Source organism: Pelmatolapia mariae, linkage group LG15, assembly GCF_036321145.2.
Source record: "Pelmatolapia mariae isolate MD_Pm_ZW linkage group LG15, Pm_UMD_F_2, whole genome shotgun sequence".
NCBI lineage: Eukaryota > Metazoa > Chordata > Actinopteri > Cichliformes > Cichlidae > Pelmatolapia > Pelmatolapia mariae.
Window position 1 is genome coordinate 40,009,536 of NC_086240.1, and position 26,765 is coordinate 40,036,300.

The following is a 26,765-nucleotide window of genomic DNA, read 5'->3' on the forward strand; positions in this document are numbered from 1 at the left end:
ACATTCTAGCTGACGTCATGTCCTCGCGTGCTAATGAGTTTGCAGAAGTGCACAAATCTGATTAACTGCATACAAATATTGGGATTTATTGGTATTGCAACTAACGTTTGAACTTAATGTTTACTGAGAAAACGTGTCCCTTGGTTGTTTTTATTGACCTGTATTTATGTTTTGAACACTGACAGTATGAAAGACTGACCTAATTTCCTGGTTTGAAAAACACAGTTGCATTTGTTTGAACAGGCACCAAGGGCCAGTCCTCTGGTTGTATAGAAGTCTGTGATGATGAAAAAAGAGGAAACTAATCTGTTTAATCCATTTTTAACTTTCGGTACCTCAATAGTTTTAATTTGATTTCTTTTTTCCACTTCTGTGTCTGTTATGCTTCATTTCTTAATTTTGATCTGATCATCTGCAGATGAAGGTATATAGTCAGGTAACTTTAGTAATACTGTAAAAGGCCTAGGCTACTGGTTTTCTTCTTAAATCAGCTTTTTTCAGTCACTATGTGATCACACATCACACTGCATTTAATCATCACTTATTGTTAGTCTCTGGCTGTCTTCCACGGTCTCTTTGTTGTCCTGTCTTCCTCCCATTAGCCCCAACTGGTCGAGGCAGAGGATTGCCTCTCCCCGAGTCTGGTTCTTCCAGGTAACTTCCTGTTAAAAGGGAGTTCTTGCTTTCCGCTGTTGCCAAGTGTTTGCACCTTCACCTTCAACCCATGAAGTGGGCTTTGTCTGCCTTTAAGAGGAAAAATCTCATGCATTGTTTCAGGAATCCTTAGAACATATCAAACAATAGAATTAAATAATCAATATGTCAGAAATCAACTGGTCTGCCTGTCACTAGGTAATGCAGCCATCTATTTAGACTTAATGTAAATTGTTTTAAATGGTCTAATTTCACACGGGTCGCTTGATGGCACACTAAGGCTTGTGTGAAATACACTGGATGCTTATACTTCATGTGACCGTGAAGGCAGATGGTGAAAACAAAAACATTGTCTTTGGTTGGGTCTGGGTTTGTTTTCTCTGAGTACAACATGCAGAGATGAGCCACAGAGAGGTTGCCATGTCTTATCAAATCAGGCGATGCTCACGCTTCACAGCCATCAGTGCTGAGAGGGATAAGAGGCTCCTTCAAGCGTTCTTCAGCCATCCAAAAATACGCCTCACTGAGATCTTAAAAGCCGTGAGCCTGCCAGCAGAACAGCAACAGAGATGGAGGGAGTTGAGTCTAAAGCAAACAGCAGAGGCTTCAGAAGGCCAGGACAGGGAATGAGCAGCCAATTAAGGCTTTGGTCCCTGCCTCTAAGCTGCCATAATTTGGCATGACTGAACTTATTTTGTCAGTAAGGTCTTTTTTGTGACAAAACAGTCGTCTGTACTGACTGTTGGCAGGCCAAGCCTCAGTGGAACAACTGAGGGATTTAAGGCTGCTTCGCTGGAGACAACACACAGCTCAGCACTAACAGCCGAGCTCTGAGACTTTCAAAAACACTGCTGTTTAGTTTCTGCTTACTGAAGTCACAGATGTAAACTGTTAACAGACTGTGTCACCTCGTCAGCAGCACTGAGGACTGGTGTCCAAGGACAAGGACACATGGGCTGTAAATCCAGCTGTACAGAAGCAGCTGGGATGGAGCTGGTTCTGCTGGCACAGAAATCTCAGCCTGCTGAAGTAACTCACAGCACAACAGAGAAGAAATCCATTCATCATAGAGAGTGTGATGTCGATACAGTCATAAACTCTCTGCTGGGTAGTGTACTACATCAGAAATGCACGCTGAATGGCCAGCTTTCTGTGAGCAACCAACTGCACCACAGTGAAAGTCATCCAGGAGATGTCATCTGAAAATATGTGTTGTTATTGCCATATTTAAATTATAGCAGCAGCTGAGTAACACGTCCGTGAATGTTTATCAGAAATCAACACACAGAACAGTGATTTATGCTGTAGGGGCAGGTTTCTGCAAAACTACTCAACTTTTGTCTGTTTCAGTCAGTCCCACACAAACACAGACACACACAGACCCCAAGCCTATCCCCTCACAAACACGACCCGGTGATACCCAAAGTCCGTTCATCCATCCCCCTGTGCTATTATATATCAGTTCTACATATACACTGGGAACTATCACAAGCAGCAGGTGTTTAAATCTTGCGGTTTCTTTTGAGCACATTTTAGTCTCTGAATTCTTGTCGCTCAGGCAGAGAGAAGACGGCTTCTGCAGACCACTCTTTAGCTGCTTGTTTGTTTTGAACTACCGTAGTACTCCCTGGCAGCCGGTGGTGTAGTGAGCCGAGGCAACAGAATGTCATTAAACAACGCACAGCAACTGGTTAAATAAAAGCAGTGTTAACTTTGCAGCTGAGATGAGCACAGGGGGTGAAGGAGATACACTTTATTGACACACGATGGTGTGGTGTGGTCATCTAGTGTACACAATCACTAGTGACGACACTTTATATGTGGAGTGAGATTTCTAACAGCACTACAAAATGGCTCACTCCAGTGGTTGAGTGGACAATTTTAATACAGCTTAGATATTAGACTTTCATGTTACAGTGCAATGCATCTGGATTGAATCTTAGAAACAAAGCATTAATATTTATCAGACTTTTGCAATGAAGTTGTTCATGCACACAGACAAGTATCAACTATCTTTTCAACTTCAGCATGTTTTGTTAAACAAATAAAAAGACTTTAAATGTATCTGCTGCTCTTTCTGCAAAAAATTGTGAACTATAAGAAAATGGCTTTGTGTTCATAGTAACGATATGTTGTTGTTTTTTCACTCTTCTCTTGATTGAGAACTTTTAAAATTTCATTTTGGTCTAATAAACAAAAGGAAAATATAAAACAACTCTTATACACAAACTTTCTCTTGATAAAAAGAAGGAGAAATGGTCAGTGAGTGCTGGTTATTCAGCATAGAAATGTTTGCTGGTTGTTAAAAGGTTATTAAGGTTTATATAATTTATTATATTTAAACCAAACTTGAAATAACCCTCTGTAGTTCATTCAGAATAGCTTGAACTGTTCTTTTTCTTGTTATGATGCAACACAATAGACTGACTTCTTAGAAAGTTGGTAAAAAAAAAAACAACAACAAGAAATCGCACACAAAAGTCCAAATGAAGGGTCGCAGCGAGTTATGCCCCTGACTGTGGGCTGCCTCTGAGTGTGTATGTAGTGCAGAGGGTCACTCCACAGACCGTGTGTTGATTCTCATCAGCATCACTGATGCCAGGGGGAGAGACTAAACTTATCACAGATGAGGCTTGAAGACAGTTCCTTAAAGAGAAGTGCCCTCAGCAGCGGATAAAGTGTGTGTGTGTGTGTGTGTGTGTGTTAAAAGAGAGGTTGGAGATGGGCTGTGAGATGCGGGCCCTTTATCAGGCCTCCTGCCTTACACAGATAAGACAGGAATGCTGCGTATAAAGGAAATCAGGTGAGACGCTCCTCCAGGAGAACAAAACAAGCCGAGAGGAGAGGAACTGAGCAGCACCTCCTCAGCGAGGGCTTTTAAACATCCACCCTGTGACCTCCTCTCAGTCTTTGGTGCAGTGATTTCATGCCAGTTGTTCAAGCAGTCGGCTTTCTTGGATATTCTGTGATGCACTTTTTGGAGGTGTTGCTCTTATCTTTTTCTTCTTATGTGTGTTCATGCCTTCATTTGAGACGCACGTGCACACACACACACGCACGCAATTTGCTCATGTTCAAGTGGTTATTTAAGTACAAATAATGTAAAAAGACAAAAATTTGTCTTCATGTTTTGGAAAAAGTGTTTTCAAGGTAAATAAATTTCAGTCTTTATGTAAAGAATTATGTAAAGTCGAGCTCACTAAGTCATGTAGTGTTACCACAACAAAGACTTTCTGCAGCTGAAATGCCTCCTCCTCCTCCTCATCATCATCATCATCATCATCACCGAGGCTTCTGGTTAGAGAAAAGTAAATTCCTTAATATTAAACTAATTTAACCCTTATTCACAAAAATTCCCCGGCATTAGAAATATGAAGAAGCACGTTTGGTTCTACAGATGATCTAATATGTCAGATGCCAAATAATTATTAATATTTGGGGTTATTTTTTCCACTGGAGACGGGAATAAAAATAAACTCAAAAAAACGTCGAATCCAATTATTCTAATGGAACAAAGGGAGATACTGGACGCACATTCTTATTTTAGAAATACTCCAATGTTGGGATCTGATGCTTTTTCCTCACAGGGATGCTGCAGACCATACACAGATAGCTGTTTTATCCTTTTTCTCTTCAAGCAGAAGATTAAAATAATAATTTGCACAAATTCTGTTTATAAACCTCCTGCTTCATAAACATTTTTTTAATCAACATTTGGCTGATTAAAAATCTTTCAAAATCATTTGGATTGTATTAAAAAGTTTTCAGTATTTATTTCTTTTTTTAAATACGGTGTTTTCTAATAATATCTCCTATATTTTAATTATATTCTTCTGCTGTATTAGAGCTTTTTTTTTAGAAAGGTTTGTTTCAAGAAATGGCAGTTGTGCAAAAAACTGTATATAAAAGATGCACTTTCACAGCTCTTTAAAAGTTAAGCCACTAAAGAAATGACTTAAACATGTTTTCTATCTAATGGCCATGAGAGTCGTACAACCGACACGCTGGTCCACCATGTCCATTTCATGCTCTGCCTCTCCAAAGCGTGAAATCGACATGGATGCAGTGAGTTGCAATAATCTGAAGTACCAGCAGAGGGAGATGTTTTTTTCAAGCCAACATGAAAGTAATAACGGGGAAACATTTAAAAACATTATTAACACATTTACACGTACATACATATTAGTCTCACAGCTTAATTGTTTCTGATGATTAAGGACTCTGAAACGTGCATCATATGTTTTTTTAGCCGGTTGGTTGTGCAAAGGTAGAGCATATGAAAAAAATGACCTCCTGTTACTGATGGGTGTATCGCTTCAGTCAATAGTTTAAAGACTTTTTTATACAAAATCAAAAACCAAAACTAAGAGAAGCATGTCAAATTGTTTCCTGCCTTAAAACAATAACTTGTGTCAAATAAACTTTGGGGATCTGAACCAAACTCCCCCGTCTTCAGCTCTCAGTCTGGCATTGTCTCGCCCAGTTACATCAACCTGAATGACACTGTGTGAGAATACCTGGGCTTCAGGGAGGTTAACATCCAGGATGACCGGCTGGCCGTGAGGCTCCCCGTTCTCTAGCCTGGAGTAAACCAGCTGGTATCCTCTGATCTGCCCATGCTGCTTCACAGACAGCGGGGGCTTCCAGCTCACCCTGAGGGCAGTAGAGTTCAGGGCCTCTACCTCCACCTTCCTGGGAGGAGCTCCAGGCACTGAAAACAAAATAGAGAACACAAATTATATTTAGAAAGTGGAATGTTTGATTTTGTGCGTCTCAATAGGTAGGCTACTATTAAACCATGTCTTCATGAGACTGTATTAGCATCTATTCCTCAGAAGCCGAATATCTCTGACTTACTTTGTACCCTTTACTATTTCTACAGTAACTTTGGGTGGCTGAAAGATTTGCGAAGCATGATTTCACCTTCAACAAGTACAAACAGACTTGTTGTGTGTTCAGATACACCTGATAAATATCACAGTGTCTGTTTTTTCTCACACTGCTCACTGTGGTACACTGTCAGTGTGAATATTATTCACTGAAAAGCTTGTTGCTGTTTCTTTGTGCATTCATGTGATTCACTTGTTGGCACTGCTTCATGATAGGAAGAAGAAAAAGTGAGAAATTTGTTTCCTTTTATTTTCCTTTTTGATAAAATTGTTGCTTATGTATGATTCATGTGAGTCATTTTTGGCAAATGCACTGGTGATCTGGTGAGGCTTTGGCGGAGGGATGTGATGCTGTCACTCCCAACTTATCATTTTTTGAAGTTTCACTGCTGTGATAGGGCGCATTTTAACACACACCACGATATTTTCATAAAACGAACCAATTCGGTTTTAGAGTGAAAACCCTACCAGAGTATTTTGTAGTGTTTTTGTAAGCTTTTAGTGTTTCACTCTCTCGTCACACAGGCCGAGAGACTGGTCGGTGATCTCCTGGCAAACAGAGGGGAAAAATGTATAACCTTGACTAGTTGATTAAGATTTGCTGGGAATCGCTAGGTGACACTTTTGGCAAAGAGGTATAAGAAACTAACTACATGTAGCACCGAAAATGTTTTCTATGATTACCTGCATGCTTCTGTCATCACCTGTAGTTTGCATGTCTGCAAACATTCATCAACTACTCACAGAGGAGCAGTGACACTGAAATGTGTGACACAAAATAGGAATAGAGACTGTTTCCCTTCAAAATCACAACTTTTACTTTGACATTCTCCACTTCCTTTGTCCAATACTGCACAAATCTACTAGCAACCAGAGAAACCACAAGAAGGTTTTCAGTGCAGCAGCCACATTTAGTGTTTAATCTTAACCAATCTTCAGACCACCTTCTGCTGCTGCCACTCCTGAGCCAACAGCCAACACTGTAGAAACGGGTGCATCAAACCACTCGACCCAAGAGACACATTGACTGTAATGCTGAGGGACAGGAAGAACATGTCTTTATTGTACAGTTTTTTCCCGTCTGCTTTGTACTGGCAAATGTTTCATGTTCCCAGCTCTCGTGAAAGAGTTTAATCTCAACGAGCCTGCTTCATTTAAATAAAATTGTAATAACTGTTGCATGTGGATATGTTTATTTTAAATGGTGACCACATGTCCAGCAGCAGATGTAGATGAAGACAAAGGTGTGGTAAGGCCTATCCGCGGTCATTTCTCTTCATCAGTTGGACCACTTCAAAGTTTGACATGACGAGGTAGCTACCAGCCTGGAGAGGCTGCAAGGATACGTGAAGGTCACTGGCTATCTTTGCAGGTTATCCACATCAAAGCTTGTCACATGGAGCCCCAAGAGGATGCTGGGAGCTGGGTTTAGAGCACACACACTTTCTACTTTGCTGCATATCAAAATGAGCTTAAGAAGATTCCTCTGGAATGCTTGGTCAGCTTCACAGGAAGGTGTAAATGAATACAAATTTAACTTCAATAAAAATGAGGAGATGAGGCTCTGCAAATATTAATGGAATTCAGACAGAGAGAACAGAGAAGGAAAATACTGAAAAAACAGGGAGAGAAAAGTGTTAAAGCAGCAAGCAGAAGTATTAAAGTATCAACCCGGCACAGCAGGCAAAGAAAAGCTCTGCAACTCAGTGTCAGCACTTTGCACTTTAGACTAATTAGAATCGTTTAACCTTTTATAAAATCAGAGACCTTCCAGAATCAAGCTTCACGCTTTGGAGGAAAAAACGTCAATAAACCACAGTGTTAACTGCAAAAGTAAAAGCCAGTGAAAAAGAAGAACAAAATGAGCATGTAACAGACAACAGGATCCTAAAGCAGACTAAACACAGCTTTGAAGTCCATCTGCTGCCACGGATTAAAATAAAGCCAACCTCAGCTGAAAAGCAATAACTGTGGTCGATTTTTGACTAAAACGTCACTGTTTGTGGAAACAACCTCCTGTGGTCATGGAAGGAAGTGCATGTAACTGCTACAGTTAATTGTTTTCTAATGCAAAACGTAAGAGCAGGTGGTCTCTGGTGTTTCATATTCATTCTGTGGTAACCACATTTACTTTGATAGCTGCCATGCAACAGCCCAATAAAGACAAAGTATTTTAATTATTCAGGTATTCTACTAAAGTACAGTTTTCTTGAATCTCCTTTTTGGCAGAAAAAGAGTGGCTAATGAAAAAAGTGGTTGTAAGCAGGCAAAAAGCCGTTAGTGTCGAATCAACGTCAACAAGCCAACAGAAGTGAAAAACCAACCTGGAGAGGATGAACGTTAGGTTTCGGTGGCCTGGAGAAGATTTTCCGACAATAAATCAGGACATGCCATTCTTGAGTTTGAAAATGATTTTATCGCTCCACGTCCTGTCTGTACACGTCCTCCTGCTTGCCTGGCTTACACTTTACAAAGGCCTCTTTGCTGGAGTTTTTATGATTTCACTGAAGCTAAATGTGCTGTGAGTGTGGACACGGGTTTACTTATCTTTAATTCCCACTATAACATGTAGATGCTTACTGCAGACTGTGAGACTCACACACTTCATGCTGGTTATAAACTTGTAGGACCATCCTGACTGACAGCGTGAAGCCGGATCTTGTGTCTGTGGCTGCTGGGGGTTCTCTGCAGCAGCTGTCAAAGCTACTGCAGCCACTAATTGTCTCCTCTGTATCACTCTCACTGGGTCCACTTTATGTGTGTTCACTTCAGATTAAACAAATCCACAACCTGAACGACCTCTGTGTGCAGTTTGGATTTATTAGCATTTACTCACATCTTTAGAAGCTAGCTGAGCGTGTAAATATTAAATATTGTTGCAGAAGGGGATCCAACGTCATTGCTTTCTCTTTGAGCATATAAAAGATCCCGTATGTGACAAAGTAATCTTCTATCAGTGAAGATGCCTTTAGCTCCACCTCAGTCTGCTTCTCACAGTCATACATTTCAAATTCAGTTGCAACTCAATTTGATAATATTTTCAATTGAAACTTGGAGTCAGCACAAGAGCACAACACTGAATTAAAACTTTATTCTTCACCTTATTTTTGTTGGAAAGTTTTCTTTCATTTAGTTGGGTCAAACTGTTCTTATTTCTGTAATTTTAAAAATAATCATCAAAACTTTTAAAGTTCTCGTTCACATAAATGCTGTTTTGTCTCATGTATGCAAAACCCATTCTGTGCCTGTGTCAGTGTGTCTTGTATGGATCATCGTAGGGCAGGTGGTGAGAGTTTTTGTGACGGATAATCATGGAGTATAACAAGGTGAACAAGTAGCAATCACAGAATAACGTGAGGTCAGTAAAATCAAAAATCCAACTGAAATCAGACACCAGCAGAGGTTTGGCTATAAACGTCTCCAAACTAAGCAGGTACCATGTCTAATTCAGTTTAGCAAACACAATCAGCTTGATACACTCAAGCAACCGTCAATTGTTTTTCCAGATGACCCCCCAATTTTTCCCCAGACATTTGATTTGTTGTGCATAGTGAATTTTTCAGCATGGAGAGTTGTGAGAGGAGGAAAAACAAGTAGCCAAATCCACTCCTTGAAACGTTGCCCTCTCACCTCAACATGAAATTTAAATTGAAGTGCTCCACGGTGGCTAATCAAGGCTGTGATATCCTGACTTATCTTTAAAGTTCTCTGCAGTATTACAGTGTTCCACTGTTCTCCTTGATAGTCAGGGTAATAAAATGGATGAAGTGATGGAAAAGAGCTACAAGAAAGACCAACAACCTCTAAAGCACCTAAAGATAAACTAAGCAGTGCAGAGCAGAACAAAAAGGGTTTTCAGGACCTGCAGAGAACAGTGGACATGAAGGCAAAAGCTGGGACAGTTATGTTGCATTTCCTGCAGCAGAAAGGGGGAAATGATAATGGCTGTTAGTTTGCTTTAAAATGTCAAATCAGCACATTTTCATCCCAAGGCATCAGTCGCAGCTGTGAGATCCTGTTGGCACCAGAAATGTGCACGAGGTATCAGTCGGTGCTCTTAAACTATCAGACGCATTAGAGGCATAGCAGAGGGACAAAGCACATGCAGGAGTCTGTGGTTACTGTCTGCCTTAGAAGCTTTACCTTTGCTTTCACTGGCTGATTTGCTTTGTTTTCACGTTTTTTACTTTCACGTGTTCCCTAAGCTTCGTACAAACCAAAGAGTTTTTGGCCTTCGACCAAAGCAAAATCAACAGGACTGTGATTAAAAAACAAAACAAAATAAAACAAACACTTTTTAAAAATTGAGATTACTCAAAAACAAAATAGATTTCTGTTTAGGAGAGATTCAAAAACAAACTTCCATTAATAAATGAATACAGACTCTTAAATTCATGCAACATTTATACACAATCTCTAAATCCAAAGGTCTGTTTTGAGCAGTTCTGATGTACGGTGGGTTTGAGTCCTATCACACTTTTACTATAACTGCGTCACATTAATGACACCATGGGTCGACACAACTGCAGTCTTTGAGTGTTAGACTGAGCAATGGCTGGTTACATTTATTTCTGATTTGTGTCCTGTTAAAACCAACACAAGCAGGAGAATAAGCTCACAGAACAGGTCCTTTGTCTCGGGGCATCAGGGAAACCGAGTATAACTCTGACGTGTCCCAGTGAGCAAAGTCCCAATCACATTCTAATGAAATTTGTAAAAGAGATGGAACGCCTGTCTGACAAAACTCTGCTACTGCTCCTCTGTGCTCATATCAGAATTATAATATCTAAGAAGAAAAATTGTTATTCTCTTTAAATTTGAGTGCTTCCTTTATTGCAGATTATTAAAGGAAATTATAGTAAGCCAGGAAACTTCAGCGTACGCTGTGACTATGTCAGGGAGCTAAACGAGAATGTTTTTTGCTACTCGGGCTGACACGGATGTGAGCTGGAAGGAAGATTCGTGGGCAGAGCGCGGAGAAAGCGTACACTTTGTGTGGAGAATGGACAGATGCTGGAGAAATGCACAGAGCAATGAGAGCTCAAAGTCAAATGGGGTGCAGAGAGATGGAAAGAGATGAAAAGAGTGTGAGATTAAAATTCAGTGGGTGTTCAGAAATAAAGAGTGATGAGAGACGCCAGGAGAGAGAGAGAAGGGCAGCAGATGGAGAGGGTTGGTGGTGTGAGGAAGGAAACTGCGCTTCTAACACTATTTAGATTTGTCTCTTTGAGGTTTCACCCATAAAGAAATGCCATCCAGAAAAACAAACAAACAAAAACACTGGTCATAAGGTCACTGTTGGCTTTTGGCAAGTACTAAAATATTCTGTTTAAATCAGGTAACTGAAAACTGTTGGGCAGGTTTGAAAGAACAGGGGTTAGTTTTAGAATCATCGTCAGGTTTGGGTAAAACCGATTAAAAGGAGGATTAACTGCAGAGTTTTTATGTCATTTTAGAAACGTTCTAAATATTTCAGTGGCATAAACTTTATTTTCATTCGTATATTCTTACATATGTAGAATTATTTTCTGTCAGAACATGCAAAATGTTTGTTTTGACATGTGACTGGTAGTAAAAAGATTAAAGGGTTACCTAGGCAACCAAAGCCCCGAGTGTCTGCACATGACCAGTTACCAGCTTCAAAACGATGCAAGATGAGTGAATCTCCTCGAGTGGATGAAGAAACTGAAAAGTGGACGCTCACTGGCAGCTTGTGATTGACAGCTGAGTCTCTTCCTCCTTTCTGACTCTTTGAGTCTTACAAGGTCTACAAATATAGACTCAATGTGGTAATCAATAAACACACAACTGAGTCAATAAACTTATCAGTGACGTTTTTTACTGAGGTCACATTAAAAAAGATTTTTTTTACATTTCTCTATTGTGTTAGCTAGTAATCTAACATTAGTTAACATTAGCAAGGACAAAGACAGTTTTATCTAATGAAGTCAATTTGGATAAATGGGAATTTACTGATGATTGTTTGATTTGACATCCAACGGTCTTTCTTTCTTCTGGCTCACGTTAGCCAACACAAGCTTGTCAGCTAAATGTAGAAAAACACTACCATGAGATAATAACATCGTTTAACTGATCCAAACTGCCAGGGCTTATTTGATAACGTGGCTGGACATTTTCAGTTGATTTTAGCCACTAACGTTATTAACTAACCATCACCAGGCTGCTCCGTGGCTGCAAACGCTATTTTCAAGCAAAATCAGTGTAAACAACAATGATAAGAATGGTTACCTGCAAGTTCCACTAAACTCTTAAAAAGAACATGAAAATGTTTCTAGAAATAAAGTCTTCATTTGGAGGAAAACTACTTGCCGTAAGTTACTATAATACACACACACATATATATATATATATATATATATATATATATATGTAATAAAAAACTGAATCTAATAGTGGTAAAGGCAGAGCTGGAGGTCATTTTTAGGCAGTACAAGACCTGAGCTGGCTCAGAACTGCAAGCTTTAACAGAGGAGAGGCCACCGTGCTGCTATACTTTCTGAGCCTCGGTGATATTGCACAGGACTTAAACTTTGATGCTTTGATTTCCTTGAGTGGTTCCAGAAAAGAGTCCATTACTCTTTGCTCTCATTGGTCATGATACGGCCAATTGTGCCTGCACAAAAAAGAAGAGAATCCTCTTGTAAGGATTTGTTGTAATGCCGTGTGTCTTAGAGATGTGAGCACTGGGCTGTGCTGCATTTGGACTCATCTTCAGCAGTGAAGGTAATAGCAAACGGATGCTGCTGAATAGCAGAGTATCCCTCCGGACTGAATCATAGTGTCTATTTAGCTTGTGCTTCAGTCCTGCCATGTGACTAAAAACAGGGAAAAAGCATGCTATGTTGCTACTCAGGCAACTCTCCAGACACCTTGGCCTAGCAGTGCAGCACACCATGTCATCACGCTGGGAAAAGGGACACGCAGCCTGGCAGAGCACGACAAGCAGGAGCTTAGTGGCAGCAAAAGTCTCACAAAATGTAGTGAAATAAGGAAAAGCTTCTGTCTTGATGATTATGTGAGAGTCATGACTAACCTTGGCCCCCTTGCTCAGAATTGCATGCTGAATGCTCATGTCTGCAAGACACAGTACGTCACCTAACTACTGTGATATTTTTATTCCTAAAACTATTCTGGGTGTGGTATCATCACATCTACAGACCATAAGCAAAAAAGCCCACTCTTCTGTACCTTAGGCTTTATTTTCTGTGCATGTATGTACCTACTGTAGGTCTGTATATTGCTCTGTACAGACTGCTGACTGAGCTCGGCATTCTCCCAAAAACCTCAAAATAATCATGCGTTTTATTCATGATATAAGAAACTGTAGCAAAAAAATAAATAAAATAAAGGGTCACCACCATATCTGTTATAAAAACACAAGTGATGGTGTTTTACAAAGACTGTTAACATTTGCTGCAGCCTGATATAAACACGACTACACGGTTGCGATTTCTGTTGCACTTCTTGTCTGCTGCATTTATTAGAGCTTACTTGCACTAGTAGTACAGATAAGGAAGCTTAATCTATTTTTAAAATTCTCCCACAAAGAGCACAAGGTTTGGTTTTGCAGTTTTTTTTTCAGGTGTAAATGTCAAACAAAAGTCTTTGACCTAACAGATTAAACACTGAGCTACTCCAGGTTCATCTTAGAAAAAAAGAGCCGTGTGTATATCTGTGCTCTCACTGTAGAAACTGTGTGCCACATGCAGGTTTTTCATGGGATTTCCAATCTGTACCTACAGGTTGTACAACTTTCTTTAGCAAACAGGGACTCAGGCTTAAAGATTGTTTTTTTTCTTGAGTGAATATATAACTAATCCAACATTACACACTGAAAACTGAGACAGTGAAAACTCAATGTTTAAATATGCTTGGACTAAGTTGCCTGAAATGTTTGATTTCTTGTTCCCTGAGGCTTGAGGTGATGTCTAAAGAACCATAAAACTACTTTTGGATTTATGTCAAAACCAGAGCTTAAGTGCACTATATGAAGACTACATGATCCACCACCACAGACTGCACAGCTTCATGACGTGACACCAACTGTTGGCACTGGACTAAAACCATGTGCAGGGTAGCAGTGCGTATTAGTGGAACCAACAAGATTAAAAATCCTACACTGGACTCTTAATCCAGTCCATCAATCTGATGTTTTGCAGATTGATTTTTATTCATTTACAAATTGATGAATTTACTCCAAACCCTCCAAGCATCTGCAGACCTACAGTACAAATACAGTATTCTGTATTTGAGCCATGCATATACACTGAGCTTATGCACATTTTGGTGAGTGTTTGTCAGACTAAATTGCAGCAGCAGGAAATGAATACAAAAAGAATTGGAAAGTTAGTGTGAATGTTTCCCATGAAAACATCAACATACCATCTTCCTTGGTTCTGACTTTAGCTGCAGGGCTCTCTGGACCTGGCCCAACATCTGTGTGAGCCCTCACCCACACCAAATACTCCGTCCACTTCTCCAGGTCCTCCAAAATGTAGCTGGTGATATCAGGACCAATCCCTGACACCTGGTGGCGTTTCTGGTCCTCTCCCGTAAGTGCTTGGTAGGCCAGAGAGTAGCCAACAATCTCACCGTGCTGGCTGTCTGTGGGTGGGGCCACCCAACTCACCTCGATGCTGGTGGAACTGAGGCTGAGCAAATGTACTTCCTGGGGTGGGGCTGATGGGGCTGAAGGAAGGGGAGGAGGGAGGGTAATGGTCAGGTAGGGTGGATGATGGATGATGAAGCAACTGTCTCTCTGGACTGCTGTGTTACAGAGTAAATATTAAACTGGCAGATTAATGCCACATTATCCTATCAATGTTTTTGTCATTATGTTTTGTGGAAAACACAGTGTCTCCTGCTGTATGCTCAGTGTCCATCATTGTAAACACACAAAAGAATATTATGTGATTATTTTATATTACATTTGTGGGCTAATTGGTGCCACTGGACCCCTCAAGCATGTTTGTAGTGTCGGTGCCTTTTTCCAGCATTTTAAAGCAAATGTTATAACTTTGTTTTTAACTGTGCAGACTGTCCAAGAATTCTGTGTCCCACTTTTGGTGAGTGAAAGTTTGAGTGTGTTATCTAGCACTACCCCTAAGCACTCGAGGGGCATGTCAGTATGTGAATGACACCACAGATGTTAACTGCAGTAGTTCCTCTCTCTGACAGAAAAATCTTGAGCCACGTGTCATTTCTTTAGATTTTGTTAGGAAAATGGGCAATTTTTGGTATTTTTCTTCTGCTTTCTGTGCCTGAGCTGAGGTAACGCACAAATGTGATCAATAAAGTCTCATTTTATCTCATCTCTTATGACAGAGCCTCCTCCCTGCTTTACAGTTGGCTGTAAACACTCATTGTCATATTTCTCTCCTGATCTTCGTTGTACATGTTGATAAAATTCATTTCAAATTTGGATTCATCACTCCATGAGATCAGCCACAAGTTAGCTCAAATTTTGAAGGATACACCACGCTGAGATAAGGATAAGCTTTGGGCTAATAGCTCTTGGGAATCACCTTGTTGGTGCAAAAATACTATTTCATGCCTGTCAAACTATGTAATCTGTGTCAGTTTTTTCTATTTTCAAATAAAGAAATGCGAATGATGTGCTTTTACGACTGGTTGTTAGTAACAAAGTGCCTAAAGATACAATGTAAACTTGGCTCTTTGCAAAGTTGTGTTTTTGTCTGTATGTGTAGACAACACTGGGTCATACCTTGGTACAGGAATTGGACCAAAAAGAAGCGACTAAAGCACCAAAGAAAAACCTTTAAAGAATTTCAAAAAGTCTAGAGAACTATTGCTAACGAGAAAGTCTGGCTTCTTGGAAGCAAAACATAAAGAAATAAACGTTGGATCAAGACTTTGGGCAGTGCTTTACACTGCACCTGTAACCAAAGCAGCTTGCTATTTAAGCTTGGTAACAAAAGCTGATAAAACTCAGTTTTGTCTTACATGTGTAATTATATCACTTCTTGCATTAGTTTCAAAATTGTCTAACTGCCCTCCTTTCTGTAGGTCTCAATAATAATCAAATGAAACAATCACTAAATATTTTGAAACATGACAGTAATAGTCCTGAATTCATCTTTAACAAGATGACTAAATATAAAAGTTCCTGAGAAAAAAATAAAGCAGTTTGGGTAATATTTGCACTGCATTTTCCACAAACCATAGAGATAACCAATCACATGTAAACGAAGATGATTTTAAGATGAAAAGTTATTTATCAGGAAATATTTCTGTGAATAATTGATGTGATTTAATGTCCTGAAAATAACAAGTACAAATAACCTTTACAGTCCAGAGGGCAGAAAAAAGTAATACTGCAAAATACACACAGACACACACACACACACACACACACACACACACACACACACACACACACACACACACGCACATACAGGCACAGACATACACACACAGACACAAACAGTGTGAAGTTTCACCAACTCAAAGATAAAACAGGCACACTACAGATGAATGCATGTATGCACAATGACCCACAAGAGCAGAATACAACAAAATTCAACAACAAAACCAGCCACTGAGATGAATGTGGAGCAGGTGGAAGAGATAACACGGGTGGCAGTTATCACGCTCGCCTGTGCTGTGGCGGCCCCAGCCGAGCGTATGCACTCAGTTCCTGTTTGAACAGCGCTGGAAGCCTCTTCGTTCTCCTGCTGCAGGAAAGGTGCTCGCCACTGGTTGAAAGGAAACTTCATGCATACGAGAAGTTTTGGATGTATCACTGCAGGGGTGCAATGAATCAAAAGGCAGAGATCCATGTGTGGGAGATTAAAGTCCCAAACAGAAACACGAATATGAAAAATAGTCAATCTTCAAGCAGAGGTGGGTGGCTTTGAGAGAAAGGGAATCAAGATTTGGGCAGAAAAAGAGACCCGTAAGAAAAAAAGAAAACAAAAAAACAGAGACGCTATTGTGAGGTCTGAAAGATTACATCGCATCAATTTAATTTTTTTCTTTTTTGAACATCTAAAACTGAAAAGTGAGCCAGGGTAAAAATATTTAAGACTGTGTCTGTTTTAGTCTTTATAATAAAGCCAGGAACAATGATATTCATACGCACACCTATGTAATCCATTTAACCTGTAAAAACATTATGGAGTCATTCAGATCCTGGCACAATCTCCTTTTATGTTCATTTTCACCAGCTTTACCTTCTTACCCTCCTCTCAGGGCTTCCTGTGTCAGGGTGCTGTCTCATTGCCCCTCATTGTCTCATCCTGTTGTGTTTTAAGTATAACCAGTCATATGTATCCATTCTCATTCTTATTTTTGTAATGATTAACATTCCTTTTTTCCCTCCACCTAACTGTTTTCCCTGTCTGTCAGGCATATATTAAGCTATTTCCAAAGGAGCATGACAGAAGAGGTAAAATTAATAAAGAAGAATTATTAACGGCTAACTGCTGCTCCACCAGATCACTGAGTCACACTGAAAGCAAACGGGGTAGAAGGAGGTGTTGCTAGAATTTCAGCTTTAGATTCCTGTTTGTATCTGAATTAAATTTACATTATATTACATTTAAAGTTCAACAAACTTGCCAGTGAAAACACATTTCTGAAGTTCAATAAATGCATGATGCTTGGTAGGTTAATAATTGTAGAAAAAAATGGTACATTTAAAAAACAGTCTACAAAAATACAAACAATCTGCGTGTGGAAACATAAATTCTTCTAAACGAATAAATGATTGTTTCCCAGACTGCCATGAGACTCTGCTGGGAAAAGCACAGGACAGTTACTAGATGGTTTTTTCTTGCCTGTAATAACCTTGCAGTTTCAATACAATATGTATAAAATCTGACAAGTGCCTGATATGCTGTAAGTAAACAGAAGTGAGAGTGGCAGCTAGATGAGAAGTTGCAGGGAGGTGGCAGCAGTGGTCAGGGTCTTCAGACTTGTTAGCAAGTTCCCTGACGCGTTATGTTTGGCAGTCAGAGCAGCGATGAGAGAGACTGCTAATCAAAGAGAATAGTTTACAACACATTTGTTTGCAGTGTGACAGCTGGCTGAAAGATTTCAGTCCTGACAGGTAAAACAAGTAGCTGAGCGAGGGCTTGCACCCCTTCGGGAAACTGTCATAAATACTGCAGCTTCAGCTCCACATCGGCCAGCATGCCAGAGATCTGACGCTAAGATAACACATCGTAGTTGTGAATTAACTGTGTTCGATGGTATTAGTGACGGAGCAGTGATCGAAGTCCTGCACATCGCCACATGCTCGGCCACATTTCACATGACAAACAATCATTTGAAAGGAACATGACAGTTGTGATGAAAGCTGTCTCTGCAAATGTCTGTTTGTGTTTGCTTGGCCTTACATCATCATGTGCTGCATGTATCGACTCAGTGACTTTATTGGACTATTTGTCAAAATGTGCAACGCCCGCTGATTGTTACGCTGCAGAAAGCAGAATATATATCTATAAATACCAGGCAATGCTAATGCCCCTGCGAACAATGTCGTGTGTGGATTGTGTGTCACAAAGAGGTGACATTTTCTTTGGTTGATGCCTTTGAATTTTATAATTGAGTTGGATGTTCGGGAAAATGAAGCGTGACTGGCAGGTGGAAAAAATTCAACATATAATTAATGCTACAGCTTTGATTACATTTTGCCAGCTTGAAAAATGACATTTGCAATTACACAGTTCTGTGAGCTACGCTGCTCGTCTGCTGCTGGTCCTGTTGTGTTTGAATAGTTCAGCGGTTGTTCAGAACAGGAGGTTCTGCTCCCTGACTCAGGTGGGAACCATCGGTATGAAGATCTGGGTAAAAGCTGATCTCTTTAGAGAACAATAACACCAGACGGCACTAAAACTCCAGCTTCACATATAAATGAGTATTTATCATTTTTATGCATTAAATGCATAGTTGAGCAGAGTGAGAAAAAACAAAACACAGACTTAATGTGGCATGTTTTAAATCACAGAAACACAACGAATAAATCACGTATGTGAAGCAAAGTTAAGCTACAACATTTTACATGCTGTGGGAATAAAAAGCAACTTTTCAATCTTTTTTTCTAAAAACCTCCAAACAGTAAGTGTGACAGAGACTGTTTCCTGCTGAATGAAACACACCGTGGGGCTTTTACACTTTGAGTAGGAGGATTGCCCTAAACTGACACACGGTTATTCATTGTTTATGCAATTGTTTTAACTCAGGTATATTACAGATGTTAAAATCAGACACAAACACACTCAGTAAACAGAATAAGAGAAAGAAAAAAGCCAACTGGGCTCCCAGGCAGCTGGATCTCTTAGTTGGCCTGCACTGAATTAAGCTCCACTTACCTCTACATGTTTTTGGTGTATTTAGTCAGTTTTAAGTTAAACCAAAAGTCACAGATGACTCATTTAGTCATTCTCACCTGGACTACCCAACCGGAGCCACACCTGTGAAAGTGACTGAGTGCTGTTATACTTACTGGACTGAGCTGTCCTGCATTCAATAGGCTGAGTGAAGACGCCTAAGCCCATCTCAGATCGGGCTGCCAGGGAGAAGATGTACAGCGTGTCTGGCTTTAGACCATCGACTGCATAGGAGCCTGCTGCATCGAAAGTGACGCGGTGCTGTGAAGAGATGAAAAAGCACAAGATCATGAGGGCAAAAATGAAGCCTGATTGGTCTCAACATAATGCAGTCTGCAGACAAAGCCTGGAACTTCTCGAGGAGGCTGAACAGCCTACCTGCCAAGCTCCTTGTAACATTCACGAGCTGGTGCAGTAAAGAGAAGTGGAGCTCTTTTCAGCATGCTTGCCTTGTACAGTGGCCAAGCAAAGCTGTCACCTCTCCACACTCCCCCACTGCTCTGCTCTCACAGCCCTGAATACGCTTCAGTTTGTCTCAGCATCTCCTCTCGCTCTGTGGCAGTCTCTTCACACATACACTTTTGAAAAACAATATTGCACGAACAATAAGGTTTATGATTCTATGCAATATGTAACCAAATGATTGTAACTTTTTATTACTGCCATGTGAGAGACTGGTTTCTCGTGTTATTTCTCAGTTACTTAATGCAGAGATTTTAGGCAACAGGCAGCTGTTCTTGGAGTTTGGTGGTTGGCATATTTCTCTTCCCGAGATAAACGCTGGTGTTGTTTAGGGTTCGTAATATGAACCTGTGGGACTTAAGCCTGTGTCTGTGGGAAACACCCACAACTACTGAAAAACCTGTCAATGACATCATATGAGGGAAATCATAGGAGTGACTTTTTTTTCTTTTTTCTTGTTTTTGTAGTGAAGGAGGTGCATCACACCACAGACAGTCAGAAAATCTGAAACTAGTTCTTGATGCACAAAAGCCATCAGCTCATCCAAGCTCTGTTTTTGTAATACATCCAAATTACAGCAAAACACCTCCAACTCCAGTAGCTTCAAGAAATATGGAGACTAGGGGTGGGTTTTGATTATCGATTAAAATCGATTCTAGCTTGGATAACGTGATATCGATTCATTAAAATCCTGAATCGATTTCTTTTATATAAATTTATTTTGCCGAAACGCCAGAATCTCAGGTTAAACCTCACAAAATTTCAACAACCACCAAACAGCTAAAACAGTAAATGAGAGCAGGAACACGGATTCTGCACAGAGACGTAAACACACAGCGAGGACCCGCCGACGCATCAGAATCAGTGAGATGTCGCCTTTCTCACCTGACAGCACGGACACGGTCGGGGCTGAAAGCCGGCAGCTCGCTGATTCTGATGTTTTGTGTTTACGTCCTTTTTGCGCTGATTCTGAAGCTGCAGGTTTTTATCTCTCTCCAAACAATATTGACTGAACCAGCAGCAAAAGAAGATCCAAACTACGCTTCACATAAACATTGTTATGAATTCACTCTGACTTTTGCTGTTTTGCTTCCACGGCGATAAAAACTTCATGCACAGCTCTCTCTCTCTCTCTCTCCTTCATGAACAGTTTCCCGTCTAAAAATCTGTTTTCTGCATTATTCGCTTGCTTGTTACGCACAAGTCTACCGTTGTTTACAGCCTGTCGGCCGCTGTTTTTTTCCTTTTACTTACTTCTGAAAACAAAGCCTCATTTCTGCTGTTCAATACTGAACAAATTTAAACTTTTTAAAATTATGCAAAATTACAAAACGCTCAACTGTGTCTCTAATCAAACCTCTGTAACTTTGCTCTGCTTCACTTCAGCAGCATCAGGTCATGTTCATATGTTGATTAATGGTTTTCTTTCATTTTTGATCTGCTGCAGAATATTTTTATAAAACCCAGACCAGGAAAATCACCTTCATGTTTTTCTGTTTTATCCTCAGTTACTTTGACACAAAGGCATCTGCTGTGATGCTCACACCTTTGATAAAGTATCGCAAGTGTCAGCTTTGTTTTTATAGATATAAAAATATGGAAATGTACCGATGCGTGATCAGAATTATAATATTTCTGACTGTCTGATGCAAAATTTCCCCAATTCAAATCGAATCGAATCGAATCGTGGATCAAATCGATTCGGGACCTTGTGAATCGAAATCGAATCGATTCTAGAAATCAGTGACGATACCCAGCTCTAATGGAGACTGTGGCATAAAATCACCAAGATCTCCTCGTGGATAAATCACAGCAAGAAGTGTTCGTGATGTGATGACATTTATCAAACCTGAATAAAGTGCAGACACTTTGAACTTACTAAAAAGACATTAATGCAGATAACACAGCCTGAAGCACAGCATAGCTCATAGCCAATAAAGATTTTACAAGCAACATCTCAGTGGAAAGAAAAGATTTTTAAGGTGGTATTTACCTTGTCTGTGGGATTGTTGGCTTCCCAGTACACCAGTTCAAAGCTAATGATGGGTTCCTGGACAGGCCAAAGCCATGACAGCATGATGCGTGAGTCTAGCTCAGCCTCACCGTCAAAGTCAGATGGCTGAGCTGGAACTGCAGGTGGAAACAAAGAGATGTGTTAAGATAGAAACACAAAGTGTAAGAAAGTAGAGGAGTAAAGTAAAGCTGGGGGAGGACTTGCCCCTGCCAGGAAAATCCACATTTACTGTTTTGAACAGACGGGTAGGTAAAATCCTGTTGGCACATCTATTCACATCATGTGTGAATAGATGTTCAAACAACTCAGATTTTACATGAAATTATTTCCAGACAGACTACAAAAAGTCATCGGTACATTTCTGGGTGAAATTATGCCAACAAAGTATAGAAAACTCTCAAAACCAACACCTGCCACGCCCCAGTAAATTCTTAGAAGTAAGAGCTATATGTATGCAAAGAGGTTTAATAAGCATTTTCCAAGCCCTGTAACAATAGAGTTCAACTCAAAGCAGTTAAAAAAAGACAAAAAAGTAGCTTTTGGTGGTTAGTACAACACCACATACAAATAGAGCAATTTATAAAGATGTTATACAAACTGCAGTGATTGATAAAACCAATCTAAATTTCTAGACAATGAAAAAAGTATTTAAGTTGAAATATTTTGTGTCAACCTGTGAGAGTCCTGAACTCATTTCATTTGCCAATGCAGCCCAGGTATGGCGCCATGTTTCGTCCTGTCAAGCATGGCTCACTGTAAAAGATGCTGTCTCTGACTAAAACACCAGCCTGTCCTTGAACATAAGGCAGGTGTAGCCTTAGCAAAGAAAATGATGCGAGCCACAATAAATGAATTCTGCGCAGTTCTGCTGGTAATAGTGAGGTTTATACCCACATTTACCACAAGCTCAGGGCTGGGCTGACTTTAGCCTGCTCTTAGTGTGGGCTTGTAAAAAAGTCAGGCAGCCAAACATCTGGGCTGCCGAACAGCAACCTGACGCTGACATCTCTTTTTATAAAAATAAATATAATGTAAATGTGATTTCGTTATTTTTTTAATCTTAAAAATCACAAGAGATCCAATAAAACCAAGATTACCTCAAAGCCAGACTTTTTCTATTATTACTAGTTATAACAAAAAGAGTGCACTACTGTATATTTCATTCATTCATAAATAGTATTACACTGTGATGCTGGAGTCCAAAATGGCAGCAGCGTTTCAGTCCAACTGTTTGACAAATGTTTCCAGAAACAGCTGCCTTACACCAAAGATTAAAAACTAAAACTGACAGTTAGCAATATAAACCACGACTCTCTGCACAGACACGTGCAGCCTAACTTAGCTGGTCTTTAATCTTCTAGCTCTCTACTACAAAGTCACCGTGATACCGGACTGTGCCGACGTGGAAACGGCACAGCTAACACGGTAGCTCAGTCCATTCACTGCTAATGAGCGAGTGGGTGGCAAGTGCACTGCCTCTGGCTCCCTCTGTCCAGGGTAAAATATTCCAAGCACCACAAATGGATCTGAAGCGGAGCATTTCCTGCTGTGTGCTACATGTGAGGAAGGAAAACTTTGGAGAATATCCCATTGATTTTCAAAAACTAAAAAAAAAGCGTGCTGAAGTTCATGAGTGAAAATGGGTGTGATTTCTTTTCTATATACATCTCAATCACGAGATGCTTCATGAACTGGCACAGCCATCAAAACTGTAACGAGACCTGAAATATAATTTTACCAAACAGCACATTATGGAACACAAATGTTGTCTATGACCAAGTGTTGATTATTAATGTAAAGAAGTGTTTAAGATGATGTAAATGCTCGAGTTGTAACTTGAAATGCTTATGCCTGCAACAACACGTGCACACAGTAAATGATCCGAATAACTCTTTCACCTCATCAATAATCTGAGCCAGGGGCACGCTGTTTATAATACACTGCTCTGCAGTGATGTAGTGAGCATGTTCTCACCTCCCTGCCTGGTTTTGATCTGTAGAGTGTCAGAGGGAGGCCCATCTCCCACTGAGGTGAAGCCCAGCACCCTCAGGCTGTAGGTGATATCTGTTGCCAGGCCTGAGATGGTGGTGAAATGGCTGTCATCTGTGTTGTGCTTCTGCCAGGCGCTGAGCGGGGCATCATGATCTGAGCTGTAGTAGACCCGATAGCCCCGGATTTGGCCATTGGGCTCTTCGGGAGGTTCCCACTGGACCAGCATGGTGCTGGAGCTCAGCATGCGTGCCTGGACATGAAGAGGTGGTGATGAGGGTGCTTGCTCACTTGTACGGGTGTCCACGATGCTGCTAGGAGGACCCCGGCCAACGTTGTTCACAGCCATGACACGAAACTCGTATTCAGAGAAGGGGCTGAGGCCACCAATGCTGTAGCGGGTTGTGGCGACACCATCTACTTCCTGGAAACCGTTCTCAGACAATTTGGCACGATACTGAATAACATAGTAGGACACAGGTTCTGGGTTGCCGGAGTCCCAAGTCAGGGTGACACTGGTGGCCGTGGTTTCTGTCACAGTGAGGGAAGTGGGCATCTTGGGAAGAGCTGTTAGAAAGCAGAGACAGACAGAGTCAGAAAAACAAGTTTCTCTACATTCTCCAGCTACATTATTCTTCCTCTCCATCAGGAAAGTCACCCACCGATGCTGGGTACACAGAGCTGTTCAACATTGCCAATCTAACACTTCATTATTATTCAGCTTGTTTCTGTCCTTCCCTGATCTGCACCGGGCCAGTATTATGTTGCCAAGCAGATGGGTGCATGTCCTCCTATGTAAATCCGTCTATAGTCAACCAAACCTGAGCTGCAGATCATCAGAAGTGCATCTACTTAATGCAGCCACACAGCAGAGCCTGAATTTTAACAGGATATAAGATAAGTTGCATTTTCTCATAGAAGGGAGGAAAGAAATCCTGCACACCTATCACTGCTTTGTAGATGAAATTTATATTTGTGTGTAAAACCATAATGACTGTTAAAACATGTGGACGGGCATGTTTATTAGCTGCATTCATACATAGTGCTTGTGTCCGCTCAGGTGAGATGTGCCGACTGCAGTGGGTTATTTTTGTCACAGCTGCTGATTGCAGAGTTCAGCTAACTGTTTGTGGAGATCGTAACAGCAAAATGCAGGCCGTCAGTTCATCCACATATGTAGACACAGTGGCCTGAAACTTTAGCTGCTCCTCAGTTCTGCTTTTTCTCCTGCAGCTTTTTTTGTTTTAATCACCTCCCTGCAGAGGAGTCATGCTAAAGTGTGGCTTCACTCAGGATTTGAACCACACCTTCCTTGTGGTAATCTTGCTCTTTTCCTAAAACATTGTACTTTTCACACAGGCTTTTTTCCACACTTTATAAAATATACTATACCTGACATGACCTGCAGACACAGGCCGGAGTTTATGCTTCTAAGACCACTTGAATTACAATATTTTCTAGTCCTAAAATACTTCTTAAGTTATTATCTTCATTTTGTCACAGATTAGCACAAAGAAAAGCATCTTCCAAAGTAGTGACTGCCAATTCAATTCAATAAATCTACTCAACCATCTAACGATGGTCAAATAGAAAATGGTAAAAGATCAGAGCCAAGAAATAATGAAGCTATCGTATCAAAGACTTTATTAATTATTATTATTCTCTTGCTTTGTTGTGGTCAGTCACTCAGTCAGCTCATTCTGTATCAAATGAAATGTTATACTGAATATGAAGTTTGAGAAATAAAAACAGCCTGGATTAGAAACACATGGTGGCAGTTGGGACTTTGAGCTCAACTCTGTAAATCTGTGAGCTGGTCCAAAGCAGAGCAGCGGGGTGTGCAGAAAAGCTCACGGGTTGCCTTTTGGGATGAAACCAGTGCAACCACAGGCTTTTAGCTCTGCTGCTCCAGTCCTGACATCTGCCTCATTTTCATGCAATGCAGCCAAGCTCTTCTTCTTCTTTACAAACGTGTGAACCCCAGCAGGCTGGGACAGAATGAAGCCATTGCTCCTCATGTAGTTCCCATCATCTGTTGCCACAATATCTGATACAGTTCCCTCTGAAAAATAAGCTCTAAGAGCTTTAGTTTATGAAAATCAAATAAAAGTAAGAGCACAGCTTTTTAAAAATGAGATCTGCTGATGAGATCTGTCTGTCACCTCGAGTGCTTGTAAAATGATTTCTGACTGCTATCTGGAGACATTTTCCTAACGTCTATTTCCACTGTATGACTTCAGTGTGTCGTGTGGATAGAAAGGCTGTTGCTCTCATTTTTTCTTTTTAAAGCAAATATTGTTTTAATGCAGAAAGTAGTTTCTACTGTGATGTGTACAAAAATTCCTCCTGTGCACTTTTCTCATGCTACTGTTTGTATATTTTCACCAACACTGCAAATGTCACAGCTTTCACCTGGTATCAAAAGCAAAACCAGACTAGCAGAGACGGGCTTTAGGCCGCTGGAGCCACTGTTACAAGAACGCAGCTGTGGAGGAAGTGGCAAATTTTACTGACACAAGTGATCCAAACAAAAGCCAATGAAAGCCAATTTATTATTTTTAAAGAAAAGTCCTATCAGAGCAACAGACTTATGAGTGTGACTTTACATTTATGTAAAGACAGATTTACGGTACAGTACCTACACTGGACTTTCAGCCAGGGCACTGAGGTTTATATAAGATGTGTCTGTGAAGGTTCTCAGTCATCCAGGTCATCGTAGTCAAAGGAGTTTGCAAAGAAAAGCGTCTGGACTTCTTTAAGTTGCTTGAAGACGTTTCACCTCTCATCCGAGAAGCTTCTTCAGTTCTAAGGTCAAATGGCCGAGAGTCCCAGATTTAAACCCTGTGGGAGTATCCCCCCAAAGAGGGACAAAGGACCCCCTGGTGATCCTCTAATCACATGAGCCAAGGTGTGAAAGCGGGTGTGGGACCTAATCAGCCAGGGTTTCGGGTGAGCTCATTGTGAAACCTGGCCCCACCTTGTCATGTGAATTCCTGAGGTCAGATGGCCCAGGATGTGAGTGGGCATTAAGGCGTCTGGGGAGGGAACTCAAAACTGGATTATAGATGGCAGACAGTTGGTGTCGTAAACCACCGCCTCTGTTCAAAGATGGTCGCTCACAGTGGACATAAATGGCCTCTTTCACTCCTCTTTCAAACCATCTGTCCTCTCTGTCCAAAATGTGAACATTGGCATCCTCGAAAGAGTGACCTTTGACCTTAAGATGCAGATGAACAGCTGAGTCTTGTCCTGTGGAGGTGGCTCTTCTATGTTGTGCCATGCGCTTGTGAAGTGGCTGTTTGGTCTCTCCAATGTAGAGGTCTGGGCATTCCTCGCTGCACTGTACAGCATACACCACGTTGTTAAGTCTGTGTTTTGGAGTTT

The 26,765-nt window shown here is 40.7% G+C and overlaps 1 protein-coding gene across 4 annotated transcripts in view; it reads right to left on the minus strand.

Annotated features, from left to right (window-relative positions):
- ptprfa (protein tyrosine phosphatase receptor type Fa) overlaps window positions 1–26,765 on the minus strand; it is a 334,388-nt gene that overhangs the window by 98,427 nt on the left and 209,196 nt on the right. For 3 of the 4 annotated variants that reach the window (XM_063496569.1, XM_063496568.1, XM_063496567.1), the window contains 4 exons: window positions 23,367–23,948; window positions 21,372–21,508; window positions 19,033–19,177; window positions 5,172–5,365 (listed from right to left, as the gene is read on the minus strand). In XM_063496569.1, the coding sequence (XP_063352639.1) occupies window positions 5,172–5,365; window positions 19,033–19,177; window positions 21,372–21,508; window positions 23,367–23,948 (1,058 nt within the window). Of the gene's footprint in view, window positions 1–5,171; window positions 5,366–13,946; window positions 14,253–19,032; window positions 19,178–21,371; window positions 21,509–23,366; window positions 23,949–26,765 lie in introns of all 4 variants that reach the window. The other variant, XM_063496570.1, reaches the window with a different exon arrangement.